Source organism: Amblyomma mixtum, chromosome 10 (assembly GCF_055824585.1).
Source record: "Amblyomma mixtum isolate Tamu chromosome 10, ASM5582458v1, whole genome shotgun sequence".
Lineage (NCBI taxonomy): Eukaryota > Metazoa > Arthropoda > Arachnida > Ixodida > Ixodidae > Amblyomma > Amblyomma mixtum.
Window position 1 is genome coordinate 167,977,574 of NC_143021.1, and position 26,381 is coordinate 168,003,954.

Below are 26,381 nucleotides of genomic sequence, written 5' to 3' on the forward strand. Positions count from 1 at the left end.
GGAAGGAATAGATGAGGTTTTCTACGCAGCGTTTCTGACTGGCCAAGAGGTGCGGGTTGACGTCGGTCGGGATGGCTGTAGCTGTCGCCTCGTCGTGGTCTGACGTCGTGGACAAAGAGCACTGCCTGGTACACTGTCCGAGCTCGTCAAAATAAGCGACGACCTCTGTTTTCGTGAGATGTTGCGGTTCACTGGTAAAGTTCGTAACTAAGATGTCGGTGCGACCGTTGGTAAGATCTACTAGGCCTTGAGCTACACAAACTTGCCGAGCGAGTAGCAGCGACATGTTCGCTTCAGCGATGCCAAGGGTGCCAGTGCTGCCATTACACTCGACTGTGACGAACTTGCTGGCTCGCGGAGGGATCGTTACATGGTCGTCACATAGGCGCAACATTACTCTGCAGGGCTCGCTGTGGGTGTCAACGGCTCGCTGGGCGGAAAAAGATACCATGAGTTCCCGAAGGTCGATGACCGCACCATACTCTTGAAGAAAATCCATGCCCAGAATGAAGTCTTTAGAACAGTCACGTAAGACGGCAAGGGAGCCAGTGAAAGTAAGACCCCGGATCTGGATGCGGCAGGTGCAGGCGCCGATCGGCGTCACTACGTGGCCACTGGCGGTGCGAATCACGGGTCCACATCAAGGCGTCAGAACCTTACGGAGAGTCGTGGCGAGTTGACTGCTCATCACAGAAAAATCAGCGCCGGTATCGACGAGTGCGGTCACTTAATAACTGTCGGCGGTTACAAAAATTTCAGATGAAACTAATCGTTCGCAGCACGTCGGTGAGGTCGTCGGAGAGGTCGTCGGATCGGGTCGCCACCCCCCGGGCAGGGGCGTCGAATCGTCGGGTGGAGGCTGTTGACTCTGTACAGTGGCGGCGGCCATACACCCGGAGGACGCTGTCTTCAGTTTTCCCGGCGAGGGGACGTGCGTCTGAACCTGAACTGACCAGATGTTGAGGGCCGACTGGGCGAAACAAAGCGCCTCGGGGATGGTGATCGCGATTGGCGCTGCTGCGAGGCCGGGGGCAGCACGTGAGCGGCGAGGTACTCGTCGATGTCCTGCGGTCTTTCGCCATAGCGAGGTCGAGGCGCGTCGGGCGGGAATCCTCTCAAACCCATACGCCGGTACGGGCAATGCCGCAGAATATGGCCAGGCTCCCCGCAGTGGTAGCAGAGCGGGCGGTCGTTGGGCGTGCGCCACACGTGCGCTTTGCTGATAGGAGGGCGCAGGTTCTGCTGCTGCTCGACGGGGCGCACATAACGGTGGGGTGTTCGAGGTCCGGCAACTGGGCGAAACTCTTGCGGCATGGGAGCAGGTCGGCGCAGGGCATCGCTGTAGGACATGCCGTGTGGCTCCGGTAGTGGTGCTGGTGGTGGCTGCACCACTCGCTGGATTTCGTCACGGATGACGTCCCCTGTAGAAGGTATGCTTGCCGACGGAGCATCCATGCGGAGGTGTCGCAGTTCTTCGCGGACAATGCTCCGTACAATCTCTCGCAGCGCCTCATCCCCGGGGCCTGGCAAGGGCGCGAAGTATTGAGTGGCCGCTAGATTTGCCTGACGGCCGTATTGGGCGCTCCGTTCCAGCAACGAACGCTCCATGGAGGTAGCTTCCTTGGCGAAGGCGGCGACGGTTAGCGGAGGGTCGCGCATGAGGCCAGCAAACAGCTGCTCCTTCACCTCACCCATAAGGTGCCGCACCTTTGTAGCTTCTGGCATGGTAAGGTCGGCCCGATTGAAGAGGCGTGTCATGTCCTCTATAAACATGGCCACGCTCTCGTTCGACTGCTGTGACCTGGAGGGAAGGGCAATTTCAGCGTTCTCCTTTCGTTGGCTTGAGCTGAATGTGGCGAGCAACTCACGGCGAAAAGCTGCCCAGTTGGAAAAGGACGCCTCGTGGTTCTCAAACCACGTTTTCGCCGAGTCGAGCAGTGCGAAATATACATTCAGCAGCTTCCGCTCGTCGTCCCACTGGTTGAATGCCGCCACACGGTCGAAATTGGCCAACCAGTCTTCTACATCCTCAAACCGGTCGCCGTGGAAGGATGGTGGCGACCGAGGTGCGAGAAGGACGCACGGCGGGGCACTGCCGGAGGACTGACCTGTCTGGCTGCCAGTGGCGGACGTCATCGCTCTCACAGGCCTTGTTAGTGGCTCGAACTCGGGTTGCAGGCCTCGCAGGCGACGGCTCGTTTTGTGTGCGGGTGTGGCGTCCACGGGTCGGGGAGAAGCGTCACGGCTGTCGTCGGGGTCAGCGTACATGGGATGGTACCCAGCACCTCCACCAAATGTCACCGACAAACGCAGCAGAAAAGTGGGAAGCACAGCGTTTCCTAGGACGAAGCCCGCCGAGCTCATGCAGAACGAAGATGACGCGCGGCCACGCGCTGGGAGCCAAGGTTCGGCCACCAGGTGGCGCCGGCAGAGTGCCAGCAGTGTGGCAATATAGAGTACATAATAACAGAAAACTATGAAGAAAAAAGAATTTCAGGTTAAATCAATTATTTCAGTTAAGTGTTTTTTAAACATACCAGCAAAATTATGTTAGTTTTTCAGAGAAATGGGTATCGCGTTCCAAATTTTTACCCCAGCAGACTGCACTAAACGCTCACCATATACATTGCGGATAGGAGGGAGGTTGAAATCGCCGAAAGAGAGATTTCTAGTGCACCGAAGCGGGGGATGAAGTATTGATGCAAGAAAAGGGTGGTTGTGTCTTACTATGTTGTGAATACATACAGATATTTTTAATCGGCACAATAAATCAAATGGAAGGATCATTGACTTGCGGAATAACGGTTTGCTGTGCTCAAAGCGGTTAGACTTGTTTATTATTCTTAATGCACGTTTTTGAAGACGGATAATAGGATTTAAATACGTATGGTAAGTTCCACCCCATGCTTCGACACAATATTGGGCTGGTCTTGCTTTGTCAGTACGAAATTATGCCTGAGGTGTGTGTGTCCTATACTCAGACGGCAGATAATCCCTTATTTGAAACGTTACTGGTGGATGCAGGACTTCCATTCATCTAAAACTGGTTTTACTAAGCAAAGTTTCTTCATTGTTCCAAGCGGACTGCCATTTTTTGCTTACTTTACGATGTACTAAGTCCATTGCAATATTTAAAGGGAAGATTAACTTTTATAATTCGCTTGTCACGAGCTTGAGCAGCGCGGAAGTCTGCTCTCCTTTATTTCCAATATGACTCGGTACCCAGCAGGGTTTTATGTTTTGTTTTTGAGTTGTGGCTATTTTTATATTGTGTACAATGTCGCCAAGTATAGGAGTGCTTGCATTTCTAGAGTTTAGAGCTGTAAGTAAACTTAGGGAGTCTGTGTAAATAATAGCGTTTGTGAGGTTCTCATTTACTATTTTTTATGGCTAAACAGAGAGCGCAACATTCGGCAGTGAAGATCGATGCACACTGTCGGGGCCTTACTATTTCATTCCAATTCCATTGTACCACTGCGCTTCCAGCGTAAGCATATGCTTTTGAACCATCTGTATAAAAAGCTGTGAAAGTACTGTATTTTCCCTCGAGTGCAAAAAATGATTTTATTATGTTGTCACGTAGTGGCGGCTGCAGTCCGGCGAACAGGAAAACAGCGTGAATGGCTTCCAAACGAAACTCTTTCACTATGCTGACTTGCGCCCGCAAAGAACTGAATCACTCGGCGCAGCAACAAGCGTGCTCGGCGGTCGTCGAACAGAATGTCCGCCGCTGTCGGCCGTGCTCTTTTTAAAGCTGGTAGCGAATATTCGAGATTAAGCTTGGAAAGTTACTAGAACACTCTGGAAGAACCTAGAATCGGTTCCGCCTGGATGCGATCAAACGAGATAAATCTAGGCGCGTCTTACATCGCAAACAAAGCGATAAAGCGGCGTGCCGGCAGCTTTGAAGAAGCAACAGACATCATCATCATCATCATTATCATCATTTATTCCAACATCAGCATTACAGATGCTGAGGACCGTGAACAAAAAGCCTCTAAATCGGCTTGACGGGGTTCACGGCCCCTACAACATGGCATTGACAACAAAACTAGAATACAAACACAACGCATCAGACATGGGAGGATCTGGTATAAAATCAAGAGATAAGCAGACAATTACAAGATTAGGAGAGTGTTTAATGAAGTATACAATGTACGGTGCAATGCCGAAAAAGGTAGAAAGTGCAATTATTGTGGCTATGATATATTTACAAAAAAAAAACACAGTATTGAGGATATGAAACAACTCGTTTGTTTAGAAGCGACGGGAGCATATTACGTGGCATCTGGTAACGATAGTAGTGCGTGCTCGAGGTATTTCGCACAGTTCAGTACTGCGGGTATTCCGTGTTTTTCGTTTAGGAGTGAGGTTTGCTATGCCGCCTAAAATATTTTTATTCCGTTCAATTCCACTAGAATAACGCTTGAGGAGCATTGTTTTATAAATGTCAGGAAGTGTGATAATGTTTAGTTCCTTGAAGAGAGGTGCAGTGTGGCTATCGTATGCAGCGCTTGCAACTATGCGAATTGCCTTTTTTGTAGGATGCTTTAGTAATATTTCACTTAGTAGGTGTACCCCACACTAGGACAGTAGTTAATATGTGAAGTAAACAGGGCACTTAAAATAAGGCGTTTAATGCAAACAGGAGCAAAATATCGCAATTTGCAGAGGATCCCCGTGATGCGAGACATTTTAGTTCCAACTGCATCTATATGAGCATTCCCGGACATATTTTTTTCGAACTGAACTCCAAGACATTTAACTTGCGACGCTATCTGAATATTTGCAGTGCCGAGATGGAGTATGGCCTGCGTGTCTATGTTACGGTTTTTCGGCCTGAAAAAAACAGCTTTTGCTTCACTGTTGTTTATGACGAGCGAATTAACGATACTCCAAGAATGTAGTTTATTTAGAAGTAGATTTACAAACATTCCCGGCAATATGTTGTCGTGGAGTTTGTTTTTTGCAGAACTGCATGTGTAAGGGTGAAATCGCAGATCGAAGGAATATTGCACCATGGAGGAAGTGGATCTTGTCTTTCGGCAATTCTAGGTAATGTGTCTAGTGCGCCGAGGTGTTGGCACATCTCTTCAAAACGCAAGAGCAGTGGTCTGGTAGTTTGCGGGTTATTGTTAATAAGTGCCCTAGATTGGCACTTTGTGACTATTTTGTGGCAGATGTGCTTAGGCAGCGAACGGATCTTTAGAATGTATGAACACGTTAGCATTATAGCATAGTGGGCGAGTTGGTATTGCATCTTTAAGGAACGAAACAGCGCAACTTAAACGAAGGACCAAGAAAAAGAGAGACACGAACACGCACTTCGTCCTTCGTTTTAGTTGCGCTGTTTCGTTCCTTAAAAACGTTAGCATTGTTCTTCTGTCTGTAAGTGATAGTTCGTTAGTTGCTACATGAAGACTGTTTATAGGCGACGTCCGTGGAAAGACGCAAACCATATGGACTAATACTGGTTCACTCGGAGAGAAAGAGGATAGGCTACAAGAAGCGGCCACCTGCGTGGAAAACTACGTCAAAGTAAGAGGGCTAGCATTCTAGACCGAAAAATCTGAGCTCTTAAGGGTGTGGAGAGGAAAACAGAGCCGAACAGTCCCTACCAGTAAAGAACTTGGACTACAAGTCTACCTCGAAGGAGAACCAATACCACAGAAGACACTCGTACGAGTCCTAGGGATGTGGATACAGTCAAATAAACGCTGTACCCATGCCCTTGCGCTATTAAAGGCATCTACACTCCAAGTGGCCCGCATGATTACGCGCATCTCACACAGACGTCATGATGGCATGCAAGAAGAAGACACACTCAAGCTGGTCAGGAGCCTGGTGGTCAGCCGGGCGACGCACAGTCTCCCGTACTACAACCACATCAAGAGTGAAACACAACAGGCGGACGACGCGATTTTACGCAAAGCGTGTATAAAACAGCGCTTAACTACTTAATAACACCTCAGCTGGAAAGCTCTTAACCTTGGGACAGCGCAACACATTCGTATAACTACGAGAAGCGCAGCATGTTGCCCAAATGCGCAGACTACAGCAGACCCCCACAGGCAGAGTTCTCTTAAAGCAACTGGGCTACACCGAGAAAATTAGGGAAATATTGAGAACTGAAATGATCCCCGCTGAGTGCCGCAGCACGCTCAGTGTGGCACCAATACTAAGAAACATGGACCAACCTCCACAAAGACCGCAGAGAGGCAAGGGCCGACCGCTTACAGAAAACACACGCATCCCAGGATACAACAGTGTATGTGGACGCTGCCACATACGCCACGCCAAGGGGACAAGGCACCAACAACGCAGTGGTAACTGCAGTCAACTCGCAATTGCACGAGCTTAACAGCGCCTCACTGCAAGGCTGCACGATAGCTGAGGCTGAAGAAGCGGCCGTCGCTCTAGCGGCAGCGGAGGGCTATCGGACTGGGCGGTCACTGACTCACAAGCAGCCTGCCGCAACTATCTTTGCGGCGGAGTCGGTCACAGAGCGCGCTCCGCATACTCCGCTCTGCAGACTGCAAGACGCAACAAACACATGCAGAACCACACAAGCCGATCAAACATAAGATCATCTGGGCACCGGGGCACACGGGGGTGGCAGGGAACCAAGAGGCGGACAGGATAGTTCGAGGATATACTAACTACATATACTTTCGATACTACTCCTTGCTGAATGACTTTTTACGCCCCACTAGGCAGGGTTCCTTCTATCACAGAGACACCACACCCGACCTGACCTTCGCTCTACACGTTCCACATGTTACTTGGCACAATACTGACACATACCCACTTAGTGACCATTCCATCCTTGTTATCAACATACCCATAAAACACCCCCGACGAAGGGCGAAGGTGCGACACACTTCGTGGTCAGACTTTCGCCGCTTCTTACCCCCACCCCCGTCTCACCCCTCCGACTACACTTCATGGGTCGCTGATCTAAGAAGCACCCAGTCGCGGGCCACACGTGAAATTTCCGATCCTACCCCCCGTGGCAACCGTGATCCTCACCTTATACGACTGCGGAAGCTGAGAAAACGTCTCCAGCGCGCATTAGCTACACAACCACACAACACGCAGCTCCGCGACAACATCATCTCCCTAATAATAATAATAATAATAATAATAATAATAATAATAATAATAATAATAATAATGTTTATTGCCACTTTGTAGCTAATACAATAAGGTTCAGGCCCGTCAAAGCCAACAAGAGGCTTGAGTGACTGGGCCCGGCAGTTACGGCCAGGACTACAAAAAAGGCAATAGATACAGTAACGCTTCTCGTTACACCCAAACGAGAAAAAAAAAAAATTGGAAAACACAGGTTAACAGCACAAATATTCAGAAATTCAACTCTAAACGCAGAGTATACGTCAAAATAAAAATAAAAATAAATGAAATAACGAACATTTTAAGCATAACTTCTCTAACAGAAAATGAACAAGGGAGGGGAAAACCTCAGGTTGCTAGAGCCAACGTTTCGACAAGGGGACTTGTCTTCGTCTGGGCAAAGCGTTCATCATCGGCAGGGATTATATAGAGCCTTCGCTCCGAGGAGGAAGGCCCCAGGGGTGGGGAAGGAAAGTGGTGTGGGAGGGGATGCGTGTCAGGAAGGGGAGGGAGGTGAATCATTCGCTAGGCTGCAATAGTGCAACAACCTATATCCGGGGGGTATGCAATGAACAAAAGGCTTTGAAGGGGCTGCGACGGGGGGGGGGGGGGGGGGGGGGGAGGCGCTGGGTGAACCTGCAAAACTCAGATAAAAGGATTAGTCAGCGTGGTACAGGGAAATGAGAACAAGGAAAAAAAAAGGGGGGGGGGGGCGCTGGCACTGGAAGGAGAAACCGTGGATCCCACACCAGGGAACAGCACGTAGGAATCACACCGAAAGTAGCCACTAAACAACAAAGCGGACCACTTCACACAGACACCTAAGCGATTAGGTGACGCACACTAGCACCCAGATTGTCACCGACGCGGACCTCGACACCGATACCACCCCCAAACAGAAGTCCCCTAAACACACAACACCCGTCAAGAGGTCCACTCGGCACAAGCGCAGATGACTCACCATCTGGCAGCACCAATCGCCCCGAACCCAAAAGACGAAATTTCCTGGTCGCCAGAAAACTAGTCACTAAACAAACTAACTACCGATTCACCTATACACTTACAAATCCTACTCGCAGTGCAGGACAATACCCAAAGGACTTCGAGTTAATGTTAGGTGCTCCCTCGGTGCGCTCAGGCCTGAACTCCTCGCTCGATGGGAAAAGGTTTCAAATGACGCATCCCTTTCATTCATAGCTATTTTAAAAGAACATTGTCAAGAGCAGTTAAATTCCCTCGATGATCAACTTAGTAAGATAGAACTAAATTCGGGCGAAAGCCAGACACTAGCAGATTTTGTAGCCAGAAAGGAACGCAAGCTGCACGATAAGCAACAGCATAAACAAATTAGAGATAAATTTCCGCTAGATACGAATACATCTGGACAGTTTAACAACCGCCCTCCAATTTCGATACAGACAAAAGATGCGCATTTTCCGCCGCAGGACACTGACAGCAACATTGTCGACATTTCCAAATCCCTAAGTGATAGCGACAAACGGATTCTGAAGCATGGCCTTACATTTTGTCCAACTAACAATAATTTTAACGAGTATGAACTTCACAGAGACCTCACAGAATTTGCGCGAAGATTGCGAATTAAGGAATTCTTTGCCGAAAAAGCAAACACCCCAATTACTAACCTAGCTCTTTCCTGTAACACGTGGTCAACACGTGCTCACCCTACTGCAGTAACCAGCCTTAATCCCATCCCTCTCAAAGCCGAAAGCACGTGGACGCCGGAAGCGCAGCAGAGTCCCGAATTAGACTTGTACATTAAATCTGTCTCGAAAGAAATTATACACCAAACAAAGCAAGCTCGAAAACGCAGAAACGTTACCCCAACGGAACAGGCTACTCTGAACCACTTAGCTTCTAGAACCGATATAGTCATTAAACCTGCAGACAAAGGAGGTAGCATAGTTATCCTGCCAGCCGAAAAATACAAAAAAGAAGCTTTTAGGCAACTTAACAACCCTTGTCATTATAGGAAATTAGATTCAGATCCCACTTCAGAGTGCTGCAAATTGATTCTGAACAAACTGGCAAACTTACTATCAAGAGAACTAATCACGCAGTCCGATTACCACTTCTTAAATCCGCTAAACAAACAGGCAGGACGCTTTTACCTACTTCCCAAAATCCATAAGGTTTCCGCAGAAGACTTGTTTACCGCAGATATCCCCGGCAGACCTATCGTTTCAAACAATAACACGCCCACAGAGAACTTATCAATTTTCCTGAACAACTATCTTGCAGATATTCCCACCCACCTCCCTTCCTTTGTCGAGGATACACCGCACTTTCTCCGCATAATAAAGTCTCTGAATGACGCTTCCATTATCCCAGCAGATAGCATACTTGTCACATTTGACGTCGCCGCTTTGTACACAAATATTCCCATTAATGAAGGTATCGACGCACTCTTAAAAATTCTAACTCAAAGTCCTCACCCGCACGAAACTGAAGTGTACCTCACGCTACTTGAATTGGTACTAACACTCAACTACTTTGAATTCAATTCTTCTTACTACCTTCAAGTATTTGGAACAAGCATGGGCACTCCCTTCGCACCCACCTACGCGAACATTTTTATGGGGCTACTAGAATCTAAACTTCTAAATTCATTTCTAAAAAAACCACTCATATACCTGCGGTACATAGACGATATTTTCATGATATGGGAGCATGGGGCTGAGACCCTGAAGGCATTCGTCACACATTTCAATTCATTCCACTCCAGCATTAAATTCACCTTCAACTCCTCGAAAACGCAAGTTAATTTCCTTGACACCACTGTCCATTTAGAAAATAGCAAGCTCAAAACCACACTTTACAGGAAGCCTACTGACCGACAACAATACTTAGATTTCACTAGCCATCATCCAAGACACTGCAAACAAGGTATATTCGTAGGACAGGCAACGAGACTAAGAAGAATATGTAGCGACGACGATGACTACCTGAAACACCTCCACTCGCTAAAAAACACACTAATCACCAGAAACCATCCACAGACAACCCTTAATAATGCGTTCCAACGAGCAACCACTTTGAAACGAGATGTAGTTCTTAAAAAACGAACAAAAGCTAACAGTCAACGACCTCCTGCACTTATAACGAAATACTCAAACGCGCTTCCAAACATAAACAATATCCTGCGGAAATACCACCCCATTTTAACTGGTAACGACCGTCTCAAGAAAATATTTCCCGACGCACCAAGGGTAACATACAGACGCAACGCAAACCTGAGGGACATCCTGGTGCATGCTAGGCTCGGTAAGAAACCACCACCGACAGTAACTTCATGCTCTCGACCCAGATGCAAGACATGCAAACATTTACAAAGGGATACTACGGTTAAAAGTACGGCAAGCGATTTCAGTTTCGATATAAAGACCAGTTTTGACTGCACATCGTCCAATATTATCTACATGCTCCAGTGCTCCTACTGCCAGAAACAATATATCGGAGAAACCGGACGAACAATGAGTGCCAGATTAAACGGGCACCGGGCTGACACAACACGGAATGAACAGAAGGCAGTGTCGACCCATTTTAATCAACGCCATCACAAATTCGACGAACTCAAATTGTTCATTCTTCAGTCAGGCTTCAAATCGACTAGGGACAGAAAATACACAGAAGCATTCCTAATCCACAAATTTAAAACACTGCAACCAACAGGGATCAACATGTCCAGAAGAAACCTGGAATCTCTCAGGTACATTCCAGGGTCAGCATAATTTTAAATTAACAAATGTCTTGCACGTGGTCAGACTATTTCCTAGAACCTCACATAAGTATATTGTCGCTCCTTGCACCCTTCCCAAGTCATATCTTCCACCCCATTTCCGGCCTTGTCACCCTCTTCCTTTGTTCACCTTTTTTTTTTCTTTTTCTCCTAATCCCCTGCTACCAGTTCTCGGAAACCATGACACTCCTGTTACCCCCTCCGCCCCCACTTTTTGGCTTTCTCTGAACACGAGCCATTTCCCCCCCCCCCCCCCCCCCTGCCTTGTCCTTCCTTGGAAATGCCCCCCTTCCTTTCTCCTTCCAGTGCCAGCGCCCCCCCCCCCCTTTTTTTTTTCCTTGTTCTCATTTCCCTGTACCACGCTGACTAATCCTTTTATCTGAGTTTTGCAGGTTCACCCAGCGCCTCCCCCCCCCCCCCCCCCCCCCCCCCCGTCGCAGCCCCTTCAAAGCCTTTTGTTCATTGCATACCCCCCGGATATAGGTTGTCGCACTATTGCAGCCTAGCGAATGATGATTCACCTCCCTCCCCTTCCTGACACGCATCCCCTCCCACACCACTTTCCTTCCCCACCCCCGGGGCCTTCCTCCTCGGAGCGAAGGCCCTATTTAATCCCTGCCGATGATGAACGCCTTGCCCAGACGAAGACAAGTCCCCTTGTCGAAACGTTGGCTCTAGCAACCTGAGGTTTTCCCCTCCCTTGTTCATTTTGTGATCGCCAAGGACCATCTACCGCACCCTCTCTCTACCATTCTCTAACAGAAGAATACCAAGATCAACACAGGGCTTTCAGATGCATCTTCAGGTCACGCATAGAAGTTACAGCAAAAATTTGATCTTAATTAATAATAATAATAATAATAATAATAATAATAATAATAATAATAATAATAATAATAATAATAATAATAATAATAATAATAAATACTTTATTTGCTCCAAAGAAACAATACAAGACGCGGACGCGCCAAAGCCTCAATTGGGCTTGTATGGCGCCGTCCGGCAGCAGCAAACACCTCTGTTACACTGTAAAAAATTTCACACCTTTAAAGGGAACAAACTGACTAACACACCCTCGCACCCGACAAAATAGGAGTTTCTGTTACTCGTGCACCCGTCCTGCACCCGTCTGCAACCTAGCATTTCAGGGGCGGGTGCATATGGTCAAAATACCCGCCAGTGCAGGCAAGGGTGTTCCTTTAAAAAATGTAAAGCTGGCTTCACCTCAGTTAAGCATGCCGGACTAATTGGGGAAGGGAACTGTAAAAAACATAAAATATAGCTGTAGCTCGTGCGTTTTATGGGACAAAATGTGTTGGCGTGGTTACTGTGACAACAACACGTGCACGTGTGAAGCAGTAACATGCGTTTTCGGCATTTTATCCACGTTTCACTGATGCATCGACGCGATTGTTAAGGCAACATTCCACATGGCGATCCCAACTTAACTAATTATGAAGGCAGTACAAACGCTCTGACGGGGGCGATAGTATGCGCTTTTGAGGATTGCACTTTGAGCATAGTTTACATCTTTCGCACCCGAGAACATACATGCAGCGGCGAGAAAAATATTGGTTCACTCGCAGCTGAAAAAAAAAAAGTTATTGATTTTATTACGGCCGCCGCGCCGCTGCGGAAAGTGCTGACGCACTGTCAAGCCGCTGCTAAGAGCGGCGGCCGTTCACTTCGCCACGGTCAGCGGGCACACTCAGTTTCCATGCTCAGTTTGCTCGAGAACGCCGTTGAGAGCGTTGCAATTTGGTAGCGCACGAGCGTAGTCACGTGGTATCTTTTCATATTTCGCGGGCTTTCTTTAGATGCCGGAAAAAAGGACCCCGTAGGAGATACGATGCTACAATAAACTGTATTCGTTGTTTATAAACCTGCTCTACAACCTAACGTAATGGTCTTGGCACTAAAGTGAATATATGAAAAATTGCATAATTCATCTTAGTTAATTAATTAAGCGCAATACAAAATATTCTGAGGAGCGCCACATGATGGCGAACAATGCATCGTTTGTTTCAGCTGGCTGCGGTGTACCGCTTTTTTTAAATCCTTGGTTCAAGTTACGTGAAACACCCTGCATATTTTTCAAACGGAGTACTATCAGCGCGAAATCATTCTACTTTACGCACGAAACTACGCGCAAAAAACAAGACCAAAATTAGCAATTTCTTGAAGTAACCTCTGTGTCAACTGGAAGAAAGGTAATGATGGAGACCTGAAGTTAATTAGGGTCCCAGAAGAGCTTGAGAAGCTCAAAGAGCAAAGGGAAGAAAACAAAAATTTTATTTTGCCCCGACGTACGTAGCTCTCCAAAACTGAGCGAGTAGCAGAAGGTACCTGTGCAAACCCATTATACAAAAAAGTTAAATGCTGCGGTATACAGCGTTTAATGTCTGAAAGCTAAACCTGAGCTATCGGAGACACCGTAGTGGAGGACTCCATACCATTTTCGGCAATCGTGGGTCCTTTAACGTGCACTGACATTCGCACAACACACGGACAATTTAGGCATTTAGTGCTTCCAGTTTCCGTTCTGGACAAACTAGCGAACATCGTCTACGCACAGCAGCGCACAGGACAGAGAACATGAGCTAGAACGTTTAGAACCTTAAGCGAACATTTCGATCCTCCCGCTGATCTCGTAACAGGCGCGCCGCGAGTGGAAGCACGCTGTGCGGGCCCATGAGAGCGCCAAGGGAGCTGAAGGTCTACTGGACCGCAGAAAAATCTGTCGCGATCAGACCTTGCAGTCGGCATTCGGCCTTATGTGTTGCTCTCAATCACCGCTGCGTTTTGTTAATTAATTTAATTTTATGAAGAGCAATGCCACAGGCCTTGGAGCATTATGCCTATCCATCATAACATAGCGCCCTCCCGCTCATCTTCTACCTCTCTGAGCCTCCTCACCACGAATGCCCTGGCACCGTCCCTGTGCGGCCCTTCGAAGGTGTCGCTTGACGGTGGGGGTGCCGTCCCAAAATATGCTACGCCGTGACTGCCATACATTTCATGCTCCCTCCACTTTCGACGACGATATAGGCTACACTTTTTTATATATATTTCGCCACCATCGAAATGCAGCCGCTGGAGTGAACGTAAAAAGAAAGAAACGGCAAGGGGGCCAATTCATGGTAACTTTTGAATACGAAGAAATATATCTAATTTAATCACTTCGCATTTTCCATAACTGGTAACGGTTGGCAATCGTTGCGTATGCTGTTCCGATGATGCAAATACATTCTAGCTTCCGTACGCACTGTAAAAAACCCAATAAACTGAATTCAAAACTGAAAGTGAAACTGAAAGTGAAACTACATTTCCGCCGCTAGGCGGCCATTGGTACCGTCGGGCCTTTGTTGATTTTTTCCTGCCTGTTGTGTACGGTGTGGCGTCGGTCGTGGTGTGCGGACTTCAGCAGTTGACGTGAACTGCGCTTTCGACCGCGTTTTTCGAGGTACCGTGTTGAACTGAAGTGTTTTTTGTGCATATATAACTGGAGTAGTGCGTAGGTTCGTTCACTGCTGTCCAAGTACTCGTATCTCACGTATCGGAACAGAAGCAGCCTTTGGAGGCTCTGCCGAATGCGTTTCTTTGTTGTAGATTGGCAGAAAGGCCGGCGCTCGCTCACGGTTTAAAGGTTTGATATCAGAAATCACGGGCGAAGTTATAATGTGCGCTGTTTATGCACCAGAATGCATTTTGTAATGTAGAAACGTCCTGAAGTCGGCGTTAATGAAAAACTAGCGTTGCCGTGACTTGGAGACGCACTTCATCAGCTCGGCACGACTACACACCTGCCTCGAATGGTAAGCAATACTATGTCTTCATGCATGCTGGTTTGCATTATTCAAAGCATATTTTATGGAAGAGCGGCCTCAAGACTTGCCGCTTCTAGTACCAAAGTGCCAAGATCTGCAGACAGGCAGCTCTTTCCATGTATCCAGGAAGAGAAGCAGCACTGAACAGAGTTCGCCGAGAATGATTCTACTCAGAGCTGTTTTTGTTTTGACGAAACGAATGTTACAGAGTACTGCCTCATGCTACTTAAGAGCTCTAGTATGTGTGTTCTGTCCAATTTAAAGCCGTTTAACGCTATTTCGTCAAATTCCTTGTCCTACGGTTTATCTGCACGTGGTAATTTTTCCGCCCGTGCGTAAGGTCTATTCCGTATCTGTGCGTAAAATGCGTTGCGTCAGCGTGACGTCTGAGATAAGCTTTCAATTTTGTGTGCTGCAGGCGCTGACCACTGATCGTTTGTGCATCAGGCCATGTTTTTGTATAAATTTGTTGACGCTGCTATCTATTTTGGTTTTTAATTGTTTTTAGAACGGCATCCAGATTAAAGAATCCAGTGCTGTGCCAGCTAGGTATATTTAGCTTGCTTTTTCAAGTTTTTAAAAGCTTCATTGTTTGGCCGTAGTGACCTAATTTCTGAATTTTGGCGGCCTCTAATCGTGATGGTATTAAATGGATGTCTGCAGGGGAAACATCTACATCCACATGGGAGTCCACAGCCACAGCTTGCACCTTGTTGCCGCTGGGAAATATTCACGAGCAGTATGGAAGCAAAGGTGTGTTCTAGTTCTTGCTGCAAGCTTCTTTTTATGTTGTATGCTAGGTTCTTTTTTGGGCCATTTTCCCTTCTTTCCTTCATCAGGCTGCTTCATGAAACAGGGTACATAGCCTAACCATGCCCTCATTTATTTGTACATCCTTGCTAGTTCGTTGTCAGCATGGGGTTATTGCAAACCAGTTTGAGTGTCGTTAAACGTAGTTTTCTCGTCATCATCATCATCATCCTGATTACACCCACTGCAGGGCAAAGGTAGTCCTTTGCCAGCTGCGGCTACCATATCCCTGCGAACTTGGTACTAGCATTTGGTGATAAAAAGTGCGCTACCACATAATGTCTTAATCTCCTCCTCTCAAAAAGTATGTGTTCACAAGCAGGAGAAGTACACAGTCCTGTGTACTTCTGCTTGTGAACGCGTCCTTTCCACGAGTGTCTCACAATTTGAAAAGAATAGGAGCTAGGCCTGGTGTGCGAGTAGTATTCTCTGCTCCAAGCAAATTGCAATATCTCCGCAAGAGTGTCAACCGTGAAGGGTTGCCACCTGCAGAATGCGAAAAGAACCGAGAATTCTCTTATGTACAAGTGCCCCAAAAATGTGGCGCACAGAAGTGAGCTATCCCGCGGAACGTGCTCTATCAGTCAAACAGGACATGCCTAAACGACTGTCTGAGCGAACACAAGAGCCCCTTAAAACCACCTCCTGAAAGCAATATGGTCAAATATTGGCTGTCGTGTGAAAACTGCACCTCTGCTTTCAGCCGTACAACCATACTGTACACGCATAAGGACCAGCACACGCGGGAGATTGTTGTTGATGCGTTTTATCCGTCAGGAGCAAGACAAATGCATCTGCAAACATTCTGTTGTGCTCAGATGCAAAGAACTATACTTCGTCTCACAAGATGTTTGCAGCACTACGGAAGGTAGAGCTCTCTCGTCCAATCAGGACTGCAGAAACGCGGAAAATAGTCCCTCGAATATTTGAGGAGCGTATGACTATTAATCAAAACAATAAGCATTGCAACTAAAAACATGGTTTGGACAGGTATATTTAAATGGTAGGGAGTGTTTCAATCACTGGTGATATTACCAGACAAAGCCCGTACGGACACAGCTCTGCGGAGTCCTGCTGCGAGGTAGTGATGCGTTGCCACTTTCCAACATGGCGTCGGTCGAGTCTGTTGTGTCTCCTGTGTGCTCTACATCGACAGTGCGCTATTTCCCCAAGCAGGCGAAGCAGGTTGCTTCGCGACAACAGAGGAACTGATCAGAACAGGTTGCGACAAAAAAAAAAAGTGGGGCTAGTCCCTTTGGAACGGGCGTCCGCCTGTCCAAAAACAAACCAAAATAGAATAAAAAGACATCAAGTGCCACCTGCTAGAGGTAGAAAGAAGCCACCTGGACATCAGGTGGATTGAGCCACAGGCGCGTAGGAACACACTAATTTAGTGCGCGCCATCCTGATTGGACGAGAGAGCTCTACTTTTCGTAGTGCTGCAAACATCTTGTGAGACGGAGTATAGGCTACCTCAGCAGCTTAGACGGCAGGGTAACAGTTTCTTCTACATTTTTAAACATTTTTTTTTTTGTTTTTATTCGCCAGCATTTTTGCCTTTCGCAGTCAATCTTTAATGCAGTGCCACATGTTTTGCAAGCTGGCAAACTGTCGCGAAAAAAAATGTTGTTTATACTCTTTTTTCACCTGTTTATTGTGTGGCAGCAATTAAGATCGTCAGTCTTGAGTCAGCGCCTAGTCTGTCTTGTTCTTTCATACCATTATAGTCATGCTGTGCCCTTCATGCTGACAAACATGTACCGACTAGCTCAAGAAAGTAACCTTTTACATTGTGGAGCCATTTTACCCATTGCATTCGCATGGTTTGAATGAATGACCATTCAGGTTGCTATTGCATATCTTTGGAACCGAACAAGCTTAAATTTTGCAAGCTTACCAAGCTCTTAGGATGCTTATGTTTGTTATTACCTGCATTAAGTTTCCTTTCCTGCTCACGTCTACAGAGGGCAAAATGCTAGACTCATTATATTGCGGGGACTATATTTGGTAGACTGGCAGGAACAATACCACCATCCAAGTGCGTAGGGGAGTGGGAGTTCTCAGTGTCACGGTTATACATCTGCACAATGTAAAGATTCAGATTGGTGTCCTCGTTGTAACTTGTAATTGTAATTTTTCTAGTGTTACAGAAGCCTCTTACAGCCCAGCCAATTTATTGACCTATATGGAAGCTGCTATATGCCTGGTGATAAGTAGGCTGTGTATTGTGTTGCTGTGCAATACTGAATAAGGTGATTCCACGCCACGTTATCCAGACTTTTGTACTCGACTGCACTTGATTTCCTACAGAAACAAAAAAATCATGGCTTATTTTATTACCATGACAAAGATTTTTAAAGCATGTTCTTGGCAGAAAAAAAGAAGTTTCGTGTCGTGGCCACAGTCTTATGTTTACAAGCAATACCAAAGCTAAGTCTTACAAAAAACTTGTTAAAAATAAACGCTTTATGCATGACTGAAACTTTTTCATATAAATAAAGGACGTGCTTTTATATCCAATAAATTGGACTCATGTATAAAACATGAAAGAAGGTACAAAAATATTGGAAATTGATATTTTTTATTCAATTTATGTTCTCATAACAGTCATTTCAACTATTTTTCTGGGTTATCCAAAAGGCAAAGAATGTGATAAAAGTGTTTCAGAGATGAAAAAAATGCAAGGCATGTCAGTCAGCTGAAAAAAAATATTTTTGAGGCATATTCAGCCGCCAGTGGCTCAGTGAGGTTGGCCTCATTTATTTTCTAATGGCTGTGACATTTCTAAAATTTTAATTGGAGCAATTTTCGTTTTAGGCGTGAAAATAATTTCGCAATTTTGAGTCTACCTTCAACCCCAGCATTGCTGGCTGCTTGCTCGACACTGCGGTGCATGCTAGAGCCGGCATCAAGGAGACACAAAGCTTCGCTGCACGGTGCTCCATGTGGATGCTCCTAAAATTTTGGTTTTGACATGTCTGCTGGCATGTTCGCTCACATTTTGTCAGTTTGAACTCGAGCATGACTTAAGTCCAGCGTGCACCATTGAGAGAGATAAAAAAGGCTTGATGTGGTGAAAAATGCTTATTTTAATGGTAGCACTCTTGTAAACCGCCTAGTGAGTTCACCTTTGTTTTCTTGAATCATTTGTTGGAGCACCCAGATAGCTACGACACTCTTAATGGTTTTCTCCGCCCATGTAAACAGCTTATAGAGGATCAGTATTTAACCTTTCAATGGCCTCTGAATGCTTTCTGTTGCTGCAGGGGGCCTCACACTTCCACCAATGCCGTCACAAGCGCTCTTCCCATGTGATCAGGTGAAAAAGTCCATTCCACTGAAAAGTTTAAATAATTTTCATGGTAGTAGAGGTTTTAACTCTGATTGGTCATACCACAAACAGTGCTTCCCTGTGTCGAGGAACGAGAGCCGTTCTGCCATGTGGCCCCTTCCTTCATTTTTACTTTTTGTAAATCTATCCTTCAGCAGATTTCTTTATTGCCGAAGCTGGTGGCATCAAAGACCAGCACACCATTGTATTCGTGCAGCGGAGTGCTGGTTTTGTGTAATTTACAGCTGGTGGAAAAGTGTGCTGGAGTGAAAAGGAAGCACTGAGCAGTGTCGATGTTGAACGCAGGGACTCAACTTGTAAGATTGTTTTCTCGCTTAAAACAAAAAAAGAGCCCCAAATAAACTAAAGATAAATGCCATTAAATGGTACTGTTTAAATTTCTATCTTTCATAATTTAATTAAGATCACCTCATTATGTAGTAGACTACTGAACATGTCACAAAAAGCAAATTCTCTCGACTTTAGAATCCTTTCGCTGTCTTGCCTTACATGTTTTGCTCTCTGAAACATTTTTATCACCTTTGCCTTCTCGACAGCTTAGAAAATAGAATAACTACTCTGAGAACATGAAATTTGATAAAAGATTTCAAATTTTTATATTTTGTACTTATTACATGTTTTATTTAAAACAAAATAAGTTCAATTTACTGCATTGGATATGGAATACCTTTAATTTATATAACAGAAACTTCATAGTCCTGCGTAAGAACGTTTCTTTTTATAAATTTTTTTGCAAGGTTAGGTTTGGCTATCACTTTCAAACATGAAATGGCGGCCACGACGGGAAAAAATTACTCCGCCTAAAACAAGCTGGGATAATGTTTGCCTAGGTAATGCAATAAGCCATGAATTTTTTTAAAGAAATAGAAGATTCAGTGCTAAGCCTGGAACAGTTGGCATGGAATGACCCAATGGCATATAAATGCCAACTGTGCGCTGATTTGAAGAAGCCTTTATAATATTTTTGTAGCTCAATTAATATTGCAGTGTAGGTTGAATGCAATTTTTTCTGCTTGCATAATTGGAATGGTTCCATATCATGCTGTTTATTTCGCATCTTGTATGCAAACTTGTATTGCATTGCCAATATTTCTTGCTGCTAGCATTCACCCCATGTGAATACTGCTGCTCCTGAGCAGCATACTCAACTGATCCACTGGAATGGTATCACTGTGTGTACCTTTGGTAAATTTCTGGGAAAAATGTATTCATTCACCTGGCTGCTTCGTAGTTTCATGTTTCATATGTAATGACAGATGAAATGCGGATCTGTCCTAAGGATGAATGTGGCCATTTGTTAACACCATTTTACAGTAGTGATATTTGCAAGATGATCAATTCTATTTATCTACTTTGTACTTTTGTTCACTACGTGGTGCATGTATGCCTCTAAGAAAGGAAACGCGAACCAGAAAGGAAACAGCTTGGAACCCCTTGTGGTCTTTTTCCAGATGTAGACTTCATCTCTTAATGTGTGATAGTATATTAGTCTAGGCAAAGCAGCGTGCAGGGTAACAGGGCACTGACAGGAACACACAGGTACTGCGCTGACTAACAATTGAGGAATTTATCGCTTTGCTCACTATAAATACAGGAAATATGATCCAAAATACAAAAGAAGGAAAGTCATGGAATCATCATTTGGTCAAATCTGTTGGGCTTATTTATCCAGATAGTCAATTTCTTTTTTCGTTGGCGTTAGTGATGATGTGCTTCCATAGGTTGAACAATTCTTATGTGTCATGCACGTCTCTTATATCTCGGCATGAGCTGTTAATTATATTTCCTAAGAATTTTACATCATCGAAAGTGGGGGGTGCACTCACAGTTCGACACGTCTTGCTAGTTTGCTACTGTATCCTGTCTCAGTATTGCCGACTTGTTCTATTAGACAAATGTTGACACGCTGACCTTATTTCCCAACATATGACGCTCCGCATGAGAGAGGGATCTCGTAAGCGAAGCCACAGTCGCATGTTGTGAATTTGTTTCGGTGCTTCATCTTGTGTTGGCCCGTTGCATACTACGTTCAGCTACTTTCTGCAAAAAAAGCAAATGAATCCATCGCAAAGAACTTCCGCAAGCTGCAAAAGAAGGTTAAGCGCCAAACAGTGAAGAACGAAACCTAAAAACTTGTGTCAAGCCAACAACTTGTCCAAATTAGTGCTGGCTATGACGAAAAGTGATGGCCTATGCCTGAATGCCTTCGCTATTGCAAAAACACGGAACAATAACTGGCCTTTCAGAGTAATTGTCGCTGAACAAGGATCAAGTAAGGAACCCTTGGGGCAGTATCTGCAAGAATTGCTCTCCTTGTTCACCGTGGGAGACCTCTTCCTGGTGAAGAAGCCAGAAGTGTCTGCATTCCTCTCGAACAGCTGTACAGAAGAGTTGTCATCTCATTCTGATCAAGGACTAAGACTGCACGCTGCTAAATGCTGCCATGTTTGAGACGATAACAGAAGGCATTAATTCAGTGGGAGCAGTACAATTCCAGAACCTGTGCAGAATTAATGCGGATAGATTCCTCGAGTTGCTAACCATCTACTTCCGTTCTACCTATTCTAAAGTTTAATGATGTGTGCATACAGTGGCAGGGAGTATGCACCAGTTCCAGCGTTGCACTAATTCTCATTGTGCAGCTAGCCTGTCAAGATAGCCAACTATTAAAAAGCTGTGCATGGCGCCAGTTTGATAATGACCTTCCGATTTGTGGACGACTTCTTAGTAACCCACAAGCTTCATTACCAAGGGTAACACAAAGTCATTGTTGACATCTTCAAGACCTTCTCCAAAGTTCTTGCTAACTTTGAGCTGACCAAAGAAATGCCACTGGAGGTACAGCTTCCCGATCTATGGCTGTACTTTGTAGAGACCCATATGTGCTTGCGTTACTTCCCAAGGTCGAAAAAAAGGCTGTTGCTACTGGCGCACTGAAAAATATCCTAAATAGCTCGTGTATTGACCGTCAGCAAGAATTCCTTGAGGCCCACCTGACATGGCTACCTGAAGCTGATTTCCCAGATGACCTCATCTGCAGCCTTGGCTTCAGGATAAAGAAATTTGCCTGTCTACCTGTAAAAGGCTTCAGAAAGAATGGAACGTAGCTGTCATAGCATATTACTATGGGGTTTAGCTCAGCAGCAGGCGCGACGGGTTGCACTCAGAAGGCACCCCAAACCAAGTCACTCCGAGCGCTAGCTGCAGCGTGCCTGTTGTCGTCAACTGCCCAGTGTCAAAACAACGTCCTCTTCGCCTTGCAACTTGCACTGTAGCACTACCCCCTCCGCCTCGCGGAAGGAAGCACAGCCCCTGGGCGCCCTAAGGTGGTGTGAATGGTAGGGCTTAAGACAGGTGACGTGCACGAGCTTTGTGGAGTGGGCCGGGGGAACAGTGCGGGAGTGCAGGGACGTGATTTCATAGGTCACATTGCTCAGTTGCCTGAAGAGAAGACGCGGTAAGGACCCGCGTAACGAGGCAGCAGCTTCTCACCCAGGCCCACATGGTACGCAGGGAGCCAGGGGAGTACATGGAAGCCGGGAGGGTAGTGGGCAACACGGTGATTAAGGTCATGGTGCATGGTATCAGCCACGCACTAAAGAAAGTGGTCAGGCAGGCTGGTGTGAACTTAGTATGCAACACGCCCAGCTAGGGTGCTTCAAACACAGCCTGGTATAAAAGAAGGCTGTCAAATCCACAGCATGCGACAGTGACTTAGGCACCTTGTTTACTAAGTTCACACCAGCTCGCCTGACCACTTTCTCTTGCGCGTGGCTGATACCATGCACATATGCCGTCACAGCTAACTTCCGTTCTTTCTGAAGCCTCGTTGGGGTGGATCAGCAAATTTTTTTCATTATCTTCAAGCCAAGGCTGCAGACGAGGTCATCCGGGAAACCAGCTTCAGGTAACTATGTTAGTTGGGCCTCAACGCTTTCCTGCTGACAGTCAATAACAGTCTGTTTGAGACATTTTTTAGTGTGCCAGTAGCAACAGTCTTTTTTTCGACTGTGGGACATAACACCAGTACATATGGGCCTCTGATGTGCAGCCATAGATCGAGAAGCTGTACCTCCAGCAAGGACTTCGGAGAAGGTCTTGAATATGTGAACAATGCCGTTGTGTTGCCCTTGTTTATGAAGCTTGTCGATTACTAGGAAGTCGTCCAAAAATCGGGAGGTCATTATCAAATTGGTGATAAGCAAAGCTTTTAATAGTTCGCTATCTTGACGGGCTAGCAGGACAATGAGAATTAGTGCAACGCAGGAACTGGTGCATAATCCTTGCCATTGTATGTGCAGATAATTAAACTAAAATAACAGACGGCTAGCAACTCGAGGAATCTATTAGCATTAATTCTGCATTGGTTCTGGAATCATGCTGCTCCCATTGAATCAATGCCTTCTCTTACCGTCTCAAACAAGGTGGAATGTGGCAGCGTGTAATGTTAGTCCTTGATGACAATGAGAAGACACTCCTTCTGGACGGCTGTTCAAGAGGAATGTGGACACTTCTGGCTTCTTTACCAGGAAAAGGTCTTCTATGGTGAGCTAGGAGAGCAATTCTTGCAGATACTGCCCTAAGGGTTGCTGCCACGATCCTTGTTCAGAGACAATTACTCTGAAAGGCCAGTTATCGTTCCGTGTTTTTGCCATAAAGAAGGCATTCAGGCATAGGCCCTCACTCTTCTTCACAACCAGCCCTAGTTTGGTCAAGTTGTTGGCTTGACCTTCTTTTGCAGCTTGTGGAAGTTCTTTTCAGTGGCTTCATTTGCTTTTTCATAGAAAGTAGCTGAATGTAGTACGCAATGCTCCTAGCAAAGGTGCTTCAAAAACAGCCCAGCGTAAGACGAAGCACAGAAACAAATTCACGACATGCGACAGTGGCTTAGTTTACAAGATCTATCCGCCACGCGGAGCGTCCTGTGTTGGGAAATAAGGTCAGCGTGTTAACATTTATCTAATGCAACATATCGGCAATACTGAGAAAGGATATCGTAGCAAGCTACCAAGACACATATTGGACTGTGAGTGTCTATCACACTTTCGACAATGTAAAATTCTGAGGAAATGCAAGAGATGTGTATGGTACATAAGAATTGTTCAACCTGTTTAAGCACATCATCACTAACTCTAAGGAAAAAGAAATTGACTACCTGGATAAATAATCACGACAGATTTGACAAAATGACGATTCCATGACTTTCCTTCTTTGTAATTTGGATGATGCTTTCTGTATTCATTGCAAACTAAACAATGAATTCCTCAGTTATCACTGCACCTGTCTTGTCTGTGTCGTGTTATCCTGCGTGGTTTTGCAAAGATTCATGCACCAACTGGCCCAGCTCCTTTTCTTGTAGTAGTTTAGTGGCCTTGTGCAAATCTTTCTTGATGGATTTTTGAGTTTACTGGCTGCAGACATGGGAGATATGTTAACTTAGCACTGTTGCCTGCCTTTCAAGATGTCACTTGCTTGATATAATAATGAATGCATGCTTTGCATTAGTTGCAGCTGACCACTCTCATGGAAGGGGTTGTGTTGCTGACTTTGATCAGATACTGTGCTTTCTGTTGTTACAGTGAATTTTGCACATTACTTGTTGTTCGGTTTATTTTAAAGCATTTTCAAGTGCGCTATTTTCGTCTTTGTTGTCATGGTGTTTTGTGCCTTTTATAGTCAGTTTACCCTCCAGACAGGCCAGTGGTTTGCACTAGCTTGTAGCAGTTCGTGCAGAATTAATTGCATAACCTGACCACCTTCGTTCCATTTCATAACATCTAGCTTTTTAGCTAAAACATTGTTTGTATAATGCCGTTTAGAGCAATTTTCTCTAAACCACAGTGGCCTCTTTGGAATGTTTCAAAAAATAACAGCTGGTGCTTGCTCGCCACATGGGCAGATTTTCTTCTTTCTGTTAGCGTTAGCATGCATAATAAAACACATTGTTAATGAGCAATATGTTGGAATTTATCAGCAACATTGAACAGTGTAAACTGGTATGAAATATTTTACTGTTTTTGTCTAAAATGCAGACTCGCACCATGTATGCTGTTCACCGAAGACAATCCCGAGGTGGCTGAGAACCTGTTCGTCGAGGGAGGATGGCTACTCAGCAGGCTTACCACTGCGGCTCACTCCACAACTGCGCCATAATGTTAGGAATATGGGTGTTCAGCATAAGTTGCCTTTAGTTTGCTTTTTGCTTATTCCTGGGAGTTAGCGTCACAGTTCAAGCCTTCTTCAGGCTGGTATATAAGGCTGCACAAGCATGAATTTTTCATTGTTTGCTCTGAAAAAATTATGAGGTAGAGTAAGTGCTATGGAACCTTATTCTTGCAGCACCATAAACCCAATAAAAGCAGGTATGGTGCTGTTGTACCTTAAAATTTTTAGTTCTTTGGATGGCAGTAAGGAATTCATTGGAGAAGCTTCTTGTGCCTTGTTTTATGGATGTGTTTTGTTCATAATAAAAATTTTCCACATTTCTGCAGTTTTGTGATTTGTTTGTCAATAAACGTTTTAGGTGCAGACCGCCTGTTTACTGCTATGAAGAGCTCCACTAATACAGGTATATTGCATTACTTAGGCAGTATAATGGTAAATTTAAAGAACGCTTAAGAAAAGTAATAAAAGTGGGAACAAATTATGAACCCATTGCATGCTTTTTTCCTGAAGGGTGTAGGGGTGTAAGAAGCGTAAAACGCCTGTGGCTCGGTGGTAAAGTGTGTGATACACCTCAACACCTTTGGGTCAAGTTTTATCATTTTCGGGCTGGTTCTTTCCTGAAACACCCCACCTTTAAGATGTATTGAAGTCACAAAACTCCTTTCTGGGCCGGGTGCGAGTTATAGACACCTGGAAACTCTTTTAAAGGTGTTTTATTTTTTACAGTGTACCAAATCAATTCTTTGTTTTGTGTAGATTAAAACATATGCACTAGAGCTGTTCAAGCTCGGCAATAGCATCCCGTAACTGTCTGCGAGTGTTCAAGTTGAAAACATTATCAGGCATCTCATTGAATATACATGGGATATAATATGAGCTCATAGACATACCAAAATGAGTTCGCACTGCAGGGACAATATATCGAGAAACTTTTCTTAATGGGATTGGTTTAACGTTGTGGAACCGAAATTCAGAGTTCCAGAAATATCTGAGTACAGTGATTTGTTTGAACACAATGTCAAAGGAAGGCAGACCTGAAGAAAGGAATACACTTTGCTGTTTATGGGGTATTGAATAGATGACACTCTTAGCCATATTCTTGAGAATACGGTTTATCCTATTTTTCCATGTTGCAGAACAGTTGAAGAAACAGCACATGCCATATCTCGGCAGAGAATATCCCAAAGACTGTGCAATTAAACGTCTTATGGCAAATGTCAGGTAGTCCCTTAGAGCATAGAGCAAGCATGCGACGCCTCTAAGCTTCTTACTGAGGTGTGCCATGTGCGTGTTCCAGGATAAATCACTGTCAAAGTAAATGCCAAGGTATCTCACGGAC

General features: G+C 45.4%; 1 protein-coding gene and 1 long non-coding RNA gene across 3 annotated transcripts; one reads left to right on the forward strand and one right to left on the reverse strand.

Moving 5' to 3' along the window:
* Positions 1-909: 909 nt before the first annotated feature.
* LOC149327677 (uncharacterized) lies at positions 910-2,268 on the reverse strand. The gene has a single exon (XM_089564951.1). The coding sequence runs from the start codon at positions 2,266-2,268 to the stop codon at positions 910-912; it is 1,359 nt and encodes a 452-aa protein (XP_089421077.1).
* Positions 2,269-14,284: 12,016 nt separating this feature from the next.
* On the forward strand, positions 14,285-25,367 carry LOC149327678 (uncharacterized). 2 transcript variants are annotated; one of them, XR_016286290.1, is made up of 4 exons: positions 14,285-14,703; positions 15,379-15,468; positions 18,792-18,844; positions 24,910-25,367. It is a non-coding gene; the product is annotated as an uncharacterized LOC149327678 (long non-coding RNA). The 2 variants fall into 2 exon arrangements; XR_016286291.1 differs by lacking the exon at positions 18,792-18,844 and having other exon boundaries at positions 14,286-14,703.
* Positions 25,368-26,381: the final 1,014 nt, after the last annotated feature.

Bases quoted from the DNA above. Each gene is read 5' to 3' on its own strand.
- LOC149327677 (XM_089564951.1), bottom strand. From the start codon at position 2,268: ATGTACGCTGACCCCGACGACAGCCGTGACGCTTCTCCCCGACCCGTG.